General features: G+C 42.7%; 1 protein-coding gene across 2 annotated transcripts in view; it reads right to left on the bottom strand.

Moving 5' to 3' along the window:
* The window catches only part of med30 (mediator complex subunit 30), a 68,238-nt gene extending 52,708 nt beyond the window's left edge, over positions 1-15,530 (bottom strand). Inside the window, exons 1-2 of one of the 2 annotated variants that reach the window (XM_085993302.1) lie at positions 15,199-15,530; positions 10,632-10,840 (exon numbers count right to left, since the gene is read on the bottom strand). In XM_085993302.1, coding sequence (XP_085849428.1) covers positions 10,632-10,802 — 171 coding nt within the window. In that variant the 5' untranslated portion in view covers positions 10,803-10,840; positions 15,199-15,530. The remainder of the gene's footprint in view (positions 1-10,631; positions 10,841-15,198) is intronic. The other variant, XM_085993301.1, reaches the window with a different exon arrangement.
* Positions 15,531-15,960: the final 430 nt, after the last annotated feature.

Raw genomic sequence — 15,960 nt, 5'->3', positions numbered from 1 at the left:
CAGCTGGCGTCATTGCGGTGCATCCGTGAGGCTGAGAGCTACGTGGATAGCACGTTTCAGGAGGTGGTCACCCCGCAGATAAAGAGTGTGCAGGCAGAAAGGGAATGGGTGACCACCAGACAGAAGAGGACAACCAGGCAGGTAGCGCACGAGTCCCCCGAGTGCATCTCGCTCTCCAACCAGTATTCGGTTCTGAGTACTGGTGAGGGCAATGATTCCTCTGGGGAGTATAGCCAGAGCCAAGTCTGTGGCATGGGTGACTCAGCCGTAAAGGGGGGGGGGGGGGGGGAAGAAGAAAGAAGAGTGGGAAAGCAATAGTGGTAGGGAATTCAATAGTTAGGGGAGCAGACAAGCATTTCTGCAGCCGCAGACTGACTCCAGGATGGTATGTTGCCTCCCTGGTGCCAGGGTCAAGGATGTCACCAAGCGGCTGCAGAACATTCTGAGGTGGGAGGGTGAACAGCCAGAGGTCGTGGTCCATATTAGTACCAATAACATAGGTAGAAAGAGGGATGAGGTCCTGCAGGCAGATTTTAGGGAGCTAGGAAAGAGATTAAAAAGCAGGACCTCAAAAGGTAGCAATCTCCAGATTACTCCCATTGCCACGTGCTAGTGAGTATAGAAATAGGAGGATAGAGCAGATGAATGCATAGCTGGAGATGGTGCAGGCAGGAGGGCTTTAAGATTCCTGGGACGTTGGGACCAGTTCTGGGAGAGGTGGGACCTGTACAGGCCAGAAGGGTTGCACCACAACAGGGCCGGAACCAATATCCTCACGAAGAGGTTTGCTAGTGCTGTTGGGGAGGGTTTAAACGAATTTGGCGGGGGGATGGGCACCAGGATGTAACATTAGAAAGGGGAAATAAAGTGCTCAAAGGATTGGAAGAGGCAGAGAGGACTAAAGAAAGAAATAGTAAGGTATTAGGTGGGGTCAAACTAAGAGAATAAGGATGGTCTAAGGTGGGTTTACAGTGTATGTGTGTGAAAGCATGAAGCGTAGTAAACAAGCTAAGTGAGCTGCAGGCACAAATAGCCAGATAGGAATATGATATTGTGGCAATAACGGAGACCTGGCTCAAAAAAGGGCAGGATTGGGTATTAAATATTCCTGGTTATACAGTGTTCAGGAAAGATAGGAGGTGGTGTGGTAGTATTGGTCAAGGAGAATGTTACAGTGCTGGAGAGGGAGGATGTCCTGGAGGGGTCAAGGACAGAATCTATATGACTAGAGTTAAGAAATAATAGAGGTGCCATTACACTACTAGGTGCATTCTATAGACCACCAAATAGTGGGAAAGATATGGAGGAGCAAATTTGCAGAGAAATTAGAGAGGTGCAAGAACTATAGAGTAGTAATAATGGGGGACTTCAACTATCCTAATATAGACTGGGATTGTAATAGTGTTAAGGGCAGAAAAGGGGAAGAATTTCTGAAGTGTGTTCAGGAGAACTTTCTTAATCAGTATGTTTCCAACCCGACGAGGGAGGAGGCATTGCTGGATCTGGTTCTGGGGAATGAGGTAGGTCAAGTGGAGCAAGTGTCAGTAGGTGAACATTTAGGGAACAGTGATCATAGTATCATAAGGTTTAGATTAGCTATGGAAAAGGACAGGTAGCAATCTAGAGTAAAAATGTTTAACTGGGGGAAGGCCAATTTCAGTGGAATGAGAACGGATCTGGCCCGGGTAAACTGGAATCAAAGATTGGCAGGCAAAACTGTAATGGAATAATAGGCTGCCTTTAAAGAGGAAGTAGTTCAGTTACAACGGAGGTACATTCCCCCACTAGGAGGAAAAGCAGGGCAACTAAAGTCAGGGCTCTCTGGATGACAAAAGAGATAAAGAATATGAAAAAGCAGAAAAAGAGTACGTATGATAGATGTCAGGTTGCAAATACATCTGAGAATAGAAAGGTCAGAGAAGTGAAAAAAATAAGAGGGGCAAAGAGAGGGCATGAGAATAGAATGGCAGCCAACATAAAAGGTAATCCAAAAGTCTTCTATAGGCATATAAATAGTAAAAGGATGGTAAGAGGGGTGGGACCGATTAGGGACCAAAAAGGAGACCTATGCATGGAGGCAGAGGGTATGGCTGAGGTACTAAATGAGTACTTTGCATCTGTCTTCACCAAGGAAGAGGATGCTGCCATAGACATAGTAAAGGAGGAGGTAATGGAGATACTTGATAGGATAAAAATTGATAAAAGGAGGTATTAGAAAGGCTGGCTGTACTTATAAAAGTAGATAAATCACCAGGAGCAGATGGGATGCATCCTAGGATGCTGAGGGAGGAAATCGTGGAGGTACTGGCCATAATATTCCAATCCTCCTTAGATACAGGGGACTGGAGAATTGTAACTATTACACTATTGTTCAAAAAAGGGATGTAAAGTTAAAGCTAGCATCTACAGGCCAGTCAGTTTGACCTCGATAGTGGGTAAGCTTTTAGAAACAGTAATCAGGGACAAAATTAACAGTCACTTGGATAAGTGTGGATTAATTAAAGAAAGCCAGCACGGATTTATTAAAGACAAATCGTGTTTAACTAACTTGATTGAGTTAACAGAGAGGGTTGATGAGTGTAATGCAGTTAACGTAGCATACATGGATTTCCAAAAGGCGTTCGACAAAGTGCCACATAATAGGCTTGCCAGCAAAGTTGAAGCCCAAGGAATAAAAGGGACAGTGGCAGCATGGATACGGAATTGGCTAAGTGACAGGAAACAGAGAGTAGTGGTGAACGGTTGTTTTTCAGACTGGAGGAACATGTTCCCCAGGGGTCAGTTCTAGGACCACTGCTTTTCTTGATGTATATTAATGACTTGGACATGGGTGTACAGGGCACAATTTAATAATTTGTAGATGACACAAAACTTGGAAGTATAGTGAACAGTGAGGAGAGTGATAGACAGGCTGGTGAAATGGGCGGACACATGGCAGATGAAATTTAACGCAGAAAAGTGTAAAGTGATATTCTTTCTACCAAAATGTAAGAGGACACAAACTAAACGGTACAATCCTGAAGGGGATGCACAAACAGAGAGACCTGGGGGTATGTGTGCACAAATCATTAAAAGGTGGCAGGTTGACAAAGCAGTTAAAAAGGCTTACGGGATCCTGGGCTGCATAAAGAGGTACAAAGTACAAAAGTGTGGAAATTATGATGAACCTGTATAAAACACTGGTTCAGCCCCAACTGGTGTACTGTGTCCAATTCTGGGCACCACACTTTAGGAAAGATGTGAAGGCCTCAGGAGAAGGTGCAGAAAAGATTTACAAAAATGATTCCAGGAATGAGGGAGTTCAGTTACGTTGATAGACTGGAGAAGCTGGGGTTGTTCTCCAAAAGGCATTCGACAAGGTGCCACATAAAAGATTACTGCATAAGATAAGAGCTCATGGTGTTGGATTAATATATTAGATTGGATAGAGGATTGGCTAACTAACAGAAAACAGAATCAGGATAAATGGGTCATTTTCAGGATGGCAATCTGTAACTAGTGGGGTGTCACAGGGATCAGTGCTGGGGCCTCAACTATTTTCAATCTATATTAATGACTTGGATGAAGGAAGCGAGTGTATTGTAGCCAAATTTGCAGACGATACAAAGATAGGTGAGAAAGCAAGTTGTGAGGAGGACATAGGGTCTGCAAAGGGATATAGAGAGGTTAACTGAGTGGACAAGAATTTGGCAGATGGAGTATAGTGTGGGAAAATGTGAAGTTATCCACTTTGGTAGGAAGAATAGAAAAGAAAAATAATATTTAAATAGAGAAAGACTACAGAATGTGGTGGTACAGAGGGATTTGCGTGTCCTCGTACATGAAACACAAAAAGTTAACATACAGGTGCAGCAAGTAATTAGGAAGGCAAATGGAACGTTGACCTTTATTTCAAGGGGGATAGAATATAAAAGGAAGTCTTGCTACAACTGTACAGGGCGTTGGTGAGACCACACCTAGAGTACTGCATACAGTTTTGGTCCCCTTATTTAAGGAGGGCTATACTTGCATTGGAGGCAGTTCAGAGAAGGTTCATTCGGTTGATTCCTGGGATGGAAGGGTTGTCTTATGAGGAAAGGTCGAGCAGGTTGGGCCTATACTCAGAGTTTAGAAGAATGAGAGGTGATCTTATGAAACATAAAATTCTGAGGGGGTTGGACAGGGTATATGCTGAGAGGATGTTTCCCCTCGTCAGGGAGTCTAGAACTAGGGGGCATAGTAACAGAATAAGGGGTCGCCCATTTAAAGCGGAGATGAGGAGGAATTTCTTCTCTCAGAGGGTCGTGAATCTTTGGAATTCTTTACCCCAGAGAGCTGTGGAAACTGAGTCAGTGAATATATTCAAGGCTGAGATAAACAGATTTTTGAGCAACAGGGGAGTCAAGGGTTATGGGGAACAGGCAGGAAAGTGGAGTTGAGGCCAAAATCAGATGAGCCATGATCTCATTAAATGGCAGAGCAGGCTCAAAGGGCTGAATGGCCTGCTCCTGCTCCTATTTCTTATGCTCTTATTTGTGCAGAGAAGATTTGATAGAGATGTTCAAAATCAAGAGGGGTCTGGACAAAGTAGAGAGAGGGAAACTGTTCCCATTGGCAGAAGGGTCGAGAACCAGAGGACACAGATTTAAGGTGATTGGCAAAAGAACCAAAGACGACGCAAGAAAAAACTTTTTTACGCCGTGAGTGGTTAAGATCTGGAATTCACTGCCTGATAGGGCGGTGGAGGCAGATTCAATCATGGTTTTCAAAAGGGAGTTGGAGAAGTATCTGAAGGAAAGAAATCTGCAGGGCTACGGGGAGAGGGTGGGGCAGGGCAACTCGCTGAAGTGCTCTTGCAGAGCCAGCACGGGCTCAATGGCCTTCTTCCGTGCTGTAACCATTATATGATTCATGGGTCCAATCTCTGATTGACAAGACAATTAATCAATGAAGTTGAGAGGTGAAAGAGGTCAATTAATCAATGAATCAGCTAAGAGATGTCACAGACTTACAGACCAATAAGGAATTTTCAGTGCCACTTTTCCAGGTAGCTGCCACTGGACTATATTTTTCCTGCCTTCTCCCAAGTGCTTTTGACCCCTGTGCACCATCCCACACCCTGTGCTCTGCCTGGCTCCATGCCCAGGCATGGGCCTTAACCCTGCCTCTGGTTTAATGAATTGGGAATCTGCCCATAATCTGGTATCATAAAACAAACAATTTAATTTACATACTAACAAACTAAATTACAGGTGAACAAAATTCCAAATTTCTTAGCAGTCAAGAACTACACTAAATCAGCATATTGACAGCACTGCAAAAGGTCAGCTGCATATAGAATCTAATTACAACAGTGAACTCAACTGGTGGCTGGTTAATCTCCCTTTATATTATAGAACACTAACACTAGTGCAATGAACACCAATTGGACAACAAAATACATTGAAACTGAAAATGTGAAAACTTCACATTGAAAATGTATAAAGAAAAAGGGGAGATAAAAAGTGTTAGACCGGAAAGTAGCTGATTTTCAGTGGGATGAAAGAGGACCTAGCCCACATAATTTGGTTGGAAAATCTGGCTCACACTGAAATAGCTGATAATCAAATTTTATGAAAAAGTCATCTGGAACTTGTAATCTAATTTTACTGATGCGAAAGTGATCACGTGTGGTTTCTAACATAATTGTTTGCTGAAGGGCCCAACTGGCATGTGGAAGAGACTTACCATACTTAGTGAAAAGATAAATTTTAAGTTACCGAGCAGCAAACAAAACAAGAACAGACCGCTTACTGATGCACAAAGGATGTTCTATGGATTCCCAGCAACGTTGTTTTCAATAGAAATCCTGACAGCATGGAGATGAATGTTTTTAAAGTTATTGAGATGACATGTTCAGTGTCTGCAAAGTTGAGTTCCCAGGGTGCCCATTTCCAAAGGAATCCAGTGTGCAAGCAAAGGAAATTATATGAAGTTTTGTTAAAACTGGGTAAAGCATTAATAGTTATTATTGAGCTGACAAGAAATCATCCACTAAAGAATGGTGATAGAAGATTGCACATTTAAGCATAGAATTAACTGTAGTTTTAAGCCTCATAAATATAACTGATGTTCTCTGGTCAAGTACCAGGTTATAGAAAAAGCAGGGCCTCTCTTCATCATAAGGCATGTAAATACAGCAGTGCCCAGGACAAAGGAGCCAGATGACTGATAAACAGACACCCACAGAGCAATGTCAGGGCACAAGTGTCTTTTTTGATATAAAGGGTTTGGGATTTCAGAAGTTATTTCTTTTTTTAAAGATGTGAATAAGCTCAGGGACTAAAGAAAGAGTGGCTGGATACAAATTCCAGTGCCATGCTGCTTGACTTGATATTACTGCAGCAAGACCCTGGAATATTAACTGTCTAAAGCCCAGAGACCTGGGAGGTTTTTGCGCCAACTTCATCTGTTTTACAAAAACAGTAGTTCCTAATTTTATTTGCGTGGAACCAATACAGATTTCAGCCCACAATAATTAATAAAATTGCACTTGTTAAAAGGACCCGAGAGAAACACTCACAATGCAGTAACTGTACCCAAACAGCAAATGGAATCGTTCCTGCAAAGTACTACAGGAAATGTTGCGAATCAAATATACTAAAAATTACAGTTTTTGCAGATTATATGCTGTAGTTTGACACACCCTAGTGTCCAAATCTAAAACTACATATGAAAACCTTTTATAGCACACATCACCAGGCCTTATTCAACCCTAGAAAGCTGTACATCATCCGGTCAACTCTAGGACCTGCGTTCCAATTCTGTGTGTGCGTGTGTGTATGAGGAATTCATATAAAACGGATTTGGGCATAAAATGTTCTGTAGTTTGACACTAAAAGGGTAGATTTTATGAATTCGCACATAATTAAAATTAATGGACATAAAATCCTGCAGGGCTCACTGCCCAAATTCCCAATATGTACTATCGGTGGGCAAAGCTCTGTGCTGAGAGTGCACATTCGTACAAAGTACCTTTAAATGTCACAAAACTGTCTGGTAACTAGTTAGTGAAACGGAGATGTTATATGGGGGACAGAGAGGGTGTTCATCCAAGATGGAGTTACATAGAAACATAGAAGATAGGAGCAGGAGTAGGCCATTTGGCCCCTCGAGCCTGCTCCGCCATTCAATGAGATCATGGCTGATCATCCAAATTTAGTACTCTGTCCCCTGCCTTCTCTCCATATCCCTTGATCCCTTTAGCCTCAAGAAATATATCTAACTCCTTCTTGAATATATTTAATGAATTGGCCTCTACTGCCTTCTGTGGTAGAGAATTCCACAAGTTCACCTCTCTCTGGGTGAAGAAATTCCTCCTCATCTCTGTCCTAAATGGCTTACCCCTTATCCTTAGACTGTGACCCCTGGTTCTGGACTCCCCAGCCATCGGGAACATCCTTCCTGCATCTAGTCCTGTTAGAATTTTATAAGTTTCAATGAGATCCCCTCTCATTCTTCTAAACTCCAGCGAGTATAAGCCCAATCGACCCAATCTCTCCTCATACGTCATTCCTGCCATCCCAGGTATCAGCCTGGTGAATCTTCGCTGCACTCCCTCCATGGCAAGAACATCCTTCCTCAGATAAGGCAACCAAAACTGCATACAATACTCAAGGTGTGGTCTCACCAAGGCCCTGTACAACCGCAGCAAGGCATCCTTGTTCCTGTACTCAAACCCTCTCGCTACGAAGGCCAACATACCATTTGCCTTATTAACCGCCTGCTGCACCTGCATGCATACCTTCAGCGACTGGTGCACAAGGACACCCAGGTCTCGTTGCACTTCCCCTTCTCCCAGTCTATTGCCATTCAGATAATAATCTGCCTTCCTGTTTTTGACACCAAAGTGGATAACCTCGCATTTATCCACGTTATATTGCATCTGCCATGCTTCTGCCCAATCACCCAACCTGTCCAAATCACGCTGGGGTTTCTCGGCATCCTCCTCACAGCACACACGCCCACCCAGCTTTGTGTCGTCTGCAAACTTGGGAGATATTACATCTAGTTCCCTCGTCTAGATCATATTGTGAATAGCTGGGGTCCTAGGACCGATCCCTGCGGTACCCCACTTGTCACTGCCTGCCACTCGGAAAAAGACCCGTTTATTCCAACTCTTTGCTTTCTGTCTGCCAACCAGTTCTCTATCCAAATCAATACCTTGCCCCCAATCCCATGTGCCTTAACTTTACACGCTAATCTCTTATGCAGGACCTTATCGAAAGCCTTCTGAAAGTCCAAATACACCACATCCACTGGTTCTCCCTTATCTATTTTACCAGTTACATCCTCAAAAAATTCTAGTAGATTAATCAAGCACGATTTACCTTTTGTAAATCCATGTTAACTTTGTCCGATCCTGTCAAAAGTAAAGGGAGCACAATATTGCAATTAACACATACTGTACCGATACACAGCCTTGTGTGTATAAAATTAATCCAAGCAAGGGGGCAAATGTATGGCTTCTTTCCAATCAAAGCACACAAGCAAATATTGAGAAATGTCAGTTAATTTTAGATTGCAGATTGAATCCAGGCATCTGAAAAATTAAAGTTTCCTTGCAGCTATTGTGCAGCATCACAGACACAAGGCCGTAGCAGAATCTGCTATTGCAGCAATTCTGCACCTGTAGACCAGGAGAACTGACAAGCCCAGGCAACATTTGGTTTCTCAATTTTCCAGTTCTGGATTCAGCAATACCACAGTGTGTAATTAATTAGCAAGTGACTGACATTCAATAAAAAAAATTAACTGAAAGGGGCGAGAAAGAGGTTGTTACTTTTGAATAATGGAATCAAACATTTTTATGAGTTAACAGCACTTTACAGAGCAACAGAACTTTTTATATTTAGGAAATAAAATGATGTAATAACAGCCCAAAAATGCCAATAAGTTTCACCGACAACAGAACTAACCTTCGCCCAGGACGACATTTTTGGTCTTAAATGCTCAGGTGTTCCATTTGGAAGCATTTGTCACAACTGAAGGAGCCTAAAAGCATACACAGCTAGTAAACTCACCGACACCCTCACATAGGTTTGTTTACATCCTTACTTGCAAATCAAGAAACAGACACTAGAGGGAGCTTACACCACTTAACGTCAGATGAACTAGCAGTGAAAGTATCCATGGTGTCAAATCAGAATGTCAATCATTGATTGGCCACTTCAACATATAGCTAGTTCCATCATAAAGCCCAAAGTTCTGTTCCCCTCCATTGCGGTTGCCATTTTGATAAAACCGCTCAGTTGGATCTGTCTTCATTGAAAGGAGAGTAACTGCATAGATCACTAACAAGTGAACAATCCCTCTGCAATCAGTATGTGTTAGAATATCCAAAAATACTGTAATTGTTTAGCTATGTTACTTTGTAGTAAATCAAAGCTGGAAACTGTGGCTCACACAGACAAGGTAAACAACGAACCTGATTTGGATCTAGACGTTTATCCACACATTGAAATTCTAATGATTTGTACACTACTAGAATTATATAGAATTTATAACACAGGAGACCACCATTAGGCTGGTGCTAGTTCTTTAACTGAAGCTAGCTACTCTAGTCTCATCTTTTTAGATTCTTCCTTTTCAAATATTAATCCAATTCCTTTTTAAGTGAAGTTATAGCCTCAAAATCACCTGTGGTGAAGTATTCAATGTTCAAATAACCCTCTGTGAAATGATGTCTTCTAACTTCCCTTTTCATTCTTCTAGTGGAAGCCACCTTGTTACAGATTTTCCAACTACTGAACACAATCTTTTGCTATTGACCCGCAAAACCATTCATAACTTTGAAAACCTCTTCAGATCCCCATAAGTACTAGTTACTATGAATATGAAGACGGCATATTGTATTTATTCTAATTACAAGTTCTTTAAAAATCTGTATCTTCACAGTCTAACTAATGGTTGCAAGTTTGCACGTGCATCATTTCTTCAGTACAGGGTATTACTACTGTTACTCTGTAATCCACCCTGCAATTTAAACTGAGTGTATTCCAGGAGCATCAGAAACCAAGACGTACAGTGGAACTGTCTCTGCAATATAAAATGTGGCATTAGTTAATAGATGCCTTTGGGTTACCATGATTGTCCGATGATGAGGCAAACAGACCAGTTATTCAATAGTTCCAAACACATTCCACATGTCACCTTTCAAACAGGTAAGTTATATGTAATTTTGTGTGCAACTTTTGAAAAATCATTTCACATCAGTATAGTGTAGACAGTCTGAGCTTCAACATGTCACAGGATGTAAAATCCTATACCATTTACTCACACCATAGCGTCTTATTGGATAGTTATTTAGAATGGCCATGGAATGTGATATTATTACAGAATTTGTGCTTCAACAGTACTAAAACCTCCGAAACAAATTTGGGAGTAATAGCCTTTTGAAGCAAAGGGTACACGAGGTTTCTATTCTTGTATTTACCTAATTTGATGTCAACTTCAACATAGATACATGAATCTGTAAGGTACTACTACTTATTATTTAATCGTGTTATCATGGATACTCCAAGCTGGCCGCAGTGTTTCAGAACTCTGGTTCCATTCACAGCGCCTGCTGTATCATATCAATGGTGCAACACGGGTAAAAGGCAGTCACTGACCTGCATGTTCCGTAGAAGCTGAAAGATCTCCATCGTTCTTGAGACAATGTCTTGCACCGTCTCTTGACCAATGCGACAGAGGGAAGCTGTATTAACTTCACGTCCAGCCTGGCCCTGGGGTCCAGAAAATGCTCCAGGCATCCCTGCGCCAGGCACCGGGGGTGTTGCCATGACTCCCTTTCTTCTGACACGTCAATGTTATGAAAATGCTATCAGAAAGGATTTTGCACAAACAAGAAAACATGAATGTTCCAAAGGATGATAACTTGGTAAAGAAATTAAGACTGTTATATGCATACATTCCACAACATTTCCATATTAATTTGTTTAGTGATTGTTAAAGCATAAAGACTTCTTGATTTTGACATAGTGGGATGACATCAAGGTTGTAACACACTCGGGAAGTTATGATGATGTCATTAACCAAGAGAGAAACATTCAGGAAATTTATGTTACCAGAACCGAAAGCATGCTGTTGCATCACAAAACCCTCCCTTGAGGCTTATTATCTATATACACACACACCCTATTTCATTCCCATCTTTTAACCGCACATGGAAACTTTCTAGCTTTTGCTTGAGTGATCAAGGTCTACCTTATCTGCCTCAACGTACAGTAAATACGTGTGCTTAGTGAAATAAATATTTGTCTGCTGTTGAGGTTTACAATGCGAGGACTTAGCTATTTCAGATGATAAAAGAAACAGGAATTGTACTGAGAAATAACTCTTGCAGCAGTTTCATACTAGGGCTAAAAAGCATTTTAATAGTAATTTTGCTTAAATGCTCATGGTAAAGGTTGTCAATGTTGGGGGGGGGGGGGGGGGAATGATGGACCATTTTTGGCACATAGTATCCGCATGAGTCAGACCAAAGCTGTTTTTACTCTGCCCCAATGTGCCTTAGCCCCGATCTCAGGAAGAAAACCATAATGTAACCACACTAAGCATCCTTGTGGCTTCTTGGAACATAATAAATTTAGTGTCAATTAGTGACAATAATAAATGTTGTGATGTCACATATACATACATATGTATGCACAACACATACAAATATACACACATATTAGAGATACACACACAGGAACAGGAGTAGGCCATTCAGCCCTTCGAGCCTATTCCGCCATTCAATGAGATCATGGCTGATCTGTATCTTAACTCCATCCACCTGCCTTGGCTCCATATCCTTTTATTCCCTTGACTAGCAAAAATCTAACCATCACAGATTTAAAGTTACTAATTGAGCTAGCATCTACTACTTTCTATGGGAGAGAGTTCCACACTCGTGCCATACTTTGAGTGAAGAAGTGTTTCCTAACTTCTCTCCTAAATGGCCTGGCACTGATTTTAAGGTCATGTCCCCTTATCCTGGACTCCCCCATCAGTGTAAAAAGTTTATCTCTATCTACCCTATCAATTATTTTCAAAATCCTCAAAATCGCAATCAAAATCACCCCTTAACCTTCTATATTCCAGGGAATACAAGCCTAGTTTATGTATATAAGTATACACGCATCTTACTGTCAAAGATAGGAGCTGTCACTGTAGACTGCATTCAAACCCATTTTATTCCCCAAAGGTTCTAATCCACTATGCCATACAGATCCTTTGATATACTGTATATATATGTTTTGTATTTTTAAAATACAGATTTCCCTTTCAAATGTTTCATGGCAATTTCCACAAGCAAACTTCATGATCAGGGCACTGTATATTTTTACTTGATCTGCCCATTCAGAGGCTAAATTACAGCAAGTTGCATACTGCAAGTTACATGGACTTACTGAATGTTTTCAGTCACGCAAGTAGATCGAGTACCACCACACAGACTAGAGCTCTGAACAGGTAAACAGAACTATAATCCTTACGGACAATTTAAAGAGCTCAAAGCAGCACAGGGGCCAGGATTAATAGACTAGGCAGTACAATAATCAACTAAAAATCTTCTCTGCGCAGTCCACAAGGGGTTAATTAGCCATCTCAATGTTCTGATGCAGAGTGAATTTTTTTTTAAAGTTACTTTTGCTCGGCAAAGTTTCTGCAAATACTGCTGTAGGCAAAACCTTTTCCCTCAATCCCGCCTGCAGAATACTTCATTGATGATCACTTCCTCCCTGCTCAGGATTCGGAGATGAACTCTGTGCAGTGGCCAAGGAACAGCTTTTTAAAAATAAATACAATATATATATACTTTTTAAGAGTTTCAATCAAGCTTTGACAGTATCAATCTTTATAAACACAACTGACAATGACAAAGAGTTGTGTGATCGGCAAAAAAGCTTTAAAAGTTACATCCAGACAAGTAACATTTAAAGACAATCTCTTACTAAATTAATATACATTCCAGTCTACAATATCAACACCAATTTCAGAAAGACTCAGCCATATATAAAATACTGCGTCTGTAGGCAAAGAACCAGCACCACTAATGATATAATTCAAGAACCACAACTGCTAACACTTGGATTCATCTATTTGCTTTTCAAACCAATGCTCCACATCCCATATATAAAAAACTAACTGGGCTGAAGTTGCTGATACAGTATCTTGAATTTAAAAAGCTAGACACATTTTGACTTGCATTAGATTTTAAAATTAACCACTATTTTAAATTTTGGTCACAACAGTTAAAACACAATCCACCATAGCAATCTGTTTAAATCTGGAACACAACAAATTTACCAAGATCGCTTATTTAAATATCAAGTGCTACAACAGTTTGCAGTAAGACCCCAATGGCTGCCAGGAGCACAGAAAACTTGAGCTGACATGCCAACATGTAAGTTAGAAACTGGTCACAGGCCACTTATGTCTCTAACTCATCAGTGAAACTCTCACACATCTTCACTATCTCAGGGATTCACTCCTTGAATGTCTGCCTTGCCAGCCTCAACCTTTACAAACATTATCAAAGGCAGAACTCTGCAATCAGGTTCTCTGCTGCACCTCCACTATCCTTGCTCAGCTCCATTGGCACCTTGTGCCCCAGGAAATCAACTTCCAGATCCATTTCCTGGTTTTCAAATTCCACTCTAGCTTCACCACACCCTATTGGAGTCATCTTCTCCAACCACACATCTCAGCTAGCACTTTCTGTTCCTCCAACTCCAGATTACTCTTCATTACTGGCATCCCTACCCAGTTTTCAACACCTCCCCACATCATTCTATAAAAGGGCCAATCATTTAACCATGTCCCTGTCCCTTGAGGTCCTCATCCAAAACTACTTTGCCCTTCTATCTCTCTCTTTGCCTTCACAAGCCTCCTATAAACTAATCCCCTATTGCTTTACTTCTTGCTTGATGTACATCTCTCCCCCTGTAAAGTCCTCCATGAAATGTTCTTTTATGTGAAGAAAATTATATCAATGCCAAAAACAAACACCAATCTTTATTTTTGTGTTTTAGTTCTGGCTGGCTTTCCACTTAAAAAGCAGTACCCCTCTCACGTAAAAGATTTTTAAATGTTAAAAAAAAAATTAACAGATAATTGCCTTTCGGTTGTTCTCAGGCACCTACTTGTAGGTAATTCTAAGTGGCACTGATAGAGGCCTAGAAACAAGTCACTGCTCTATGAACTACAATTAATATGCGGACTGGGAAATTAAACGAAACAGAGGGATTTCAGACCCTCAAAAGAAAAGGTAGGAGATAGCAGATGCCAAGCACATACTTGTTTTGGATGTGCTGTGTATAGAGGATACACAACAGGCATTCCTCAAGGGGTTTACCATTGCCTGAGAAACCAGCTCAGAATCACAGCTGCAATTCCTTCGGGCCATCTACACTTAAAATGGTGGCATTGGCAACATAGCTTAATGCCGATATAAATTAGTAGGGACTAGAAGACGACCATTTCAGCCCTGGTACATATGCTATCCCTCAAAGATTGTGGGATGGTTACCTGACCCTGGACTGCTGCTAATGCTGCTCCTCAGCCAGTAACTAAAGAGGTATGAACTACCCCCACCCAAAGGTGAATTCTTGGGGTTTGCTTTTTTTGGGGGGTGGGGGTAGAGAAAGAGGATGGGAGGAAAATTAATCTTTGAACAAAAAACAAGAGAATGTCTGTGTTCAACAACTTACACAATTGTGGGAGCTTGCAGCTTTGAAACAATTTTTATTACAGGGCAGTTAATGATAAAAAAAAATCATTGGGGTTGAAATTCTATGAGCAAATACCTGACCTCAGCTCCATGCCTTCCACAGAACACAGTCAAGAAGCTCACTTGCGTGGAGTCAACCCTTTCACCAATCTATCGCCGTTAAACACCACTAGTCTTCTAGTTTTTAATTAAAGCACTAGTTTAAAAAATTGCAAACCGTTGGCTGGTTGATAGCAACAGAAGCACAAAGCTGTCCTCCCACTGACAAATCCTAACTAATCACACAGCTGCTTCACTTCATAATACTCTCAAAACATCATGTAACTTTTCAAAAAATAGTGCTGGCATCTGTCTGAATGTCACTCCTGCCAGCCCTGAAACACAAGCCCAGAGAGCGAGTCCCGGCGTGAGGAAGCGGAGGTGCTCTGTCTCGGTGCTGCGACATCACTGGCTTTAATACTCACCGCTGAACCTCATGCCAGCTCCCCGCACCGCGAGCAGCGGCTCCTTTAACCTGCCGGGAGAGAGCCGTCGGACCCAGCCCGAGCCCGCACACTGCCGGTGCTGCAAAGTCCCGGGCCGGGCCGGGCCGGCCTCGCGAGAGCTGCTCGAGTGACAGGCCCGGAGCGGAGGGGCGCCTCGCGTACAGCGCCGCCTGGAGCGGAAGAGTCTGCACACTGCGCACACACACAAGCAAAATTATGCCGATGCTGGCAATCTGAAATAAAAACAGAAAATGCTGGAAATACTCAGCAGGTTAGGCAGCATTTGTGGCGAGAGAAAAACAGAGTTAACATTCATCAGAATTGGAAAAAGCTGATTTTGGAATAGGTTTTTGGAGGAGGGAGTGGAGAGTGGAGAGGGGGGAGAGGAGAGGGAGAGGGGAGAGGAGGGAGGGAGAGGGGGAGAGGGGGAGGGAGAGGGGGGAGGGAGAGGGAGGGAGGGAGAGGGGGGAGGGAGGAGGGGGGAGGGGAGAGGGAGGGAGAGGGGGGGGGAGGGAGAGGGAGGGAGAGGGGGGAGGGGGGGGAGAGGGAGGGAGAGGGGGGGGGGGGAGAGGGAGGGAGAGGGGGGGGGGGAGAGGGAGGGAGAGGGGGGAGGGGGGAGAGGGAGAGGGAGGAGGGAGGGGGGGGGGGGGAGAGGGGAGGGGAGGGGAGGAGGGAGAGGGGGGGGGGGAGAGGGAGGGGGGGGGGGGGGGAGAGGGGGGGGGGGAGGAGGGAGAGGGGGGG

The sequence above is a fragment of the Somniosus microcephalus genome, chromosome 7, assembly GCF_052327205.1.
Source record: "Somniosus microcephalus isolate GS21.2 chromosome 7, FLI_Smic_1.0, whole genome shotgun sequence".
Classification (NCBI taxonomy): Eukaryota; Metazoa; Chordata; class Chondrichthyes; order Squaliformes; family Somniosidae; genus Somniosus; species Somniosus microcephalus.
This window is presented reverse-complemented; position numbering and strand designations above follow the sequence as displayed.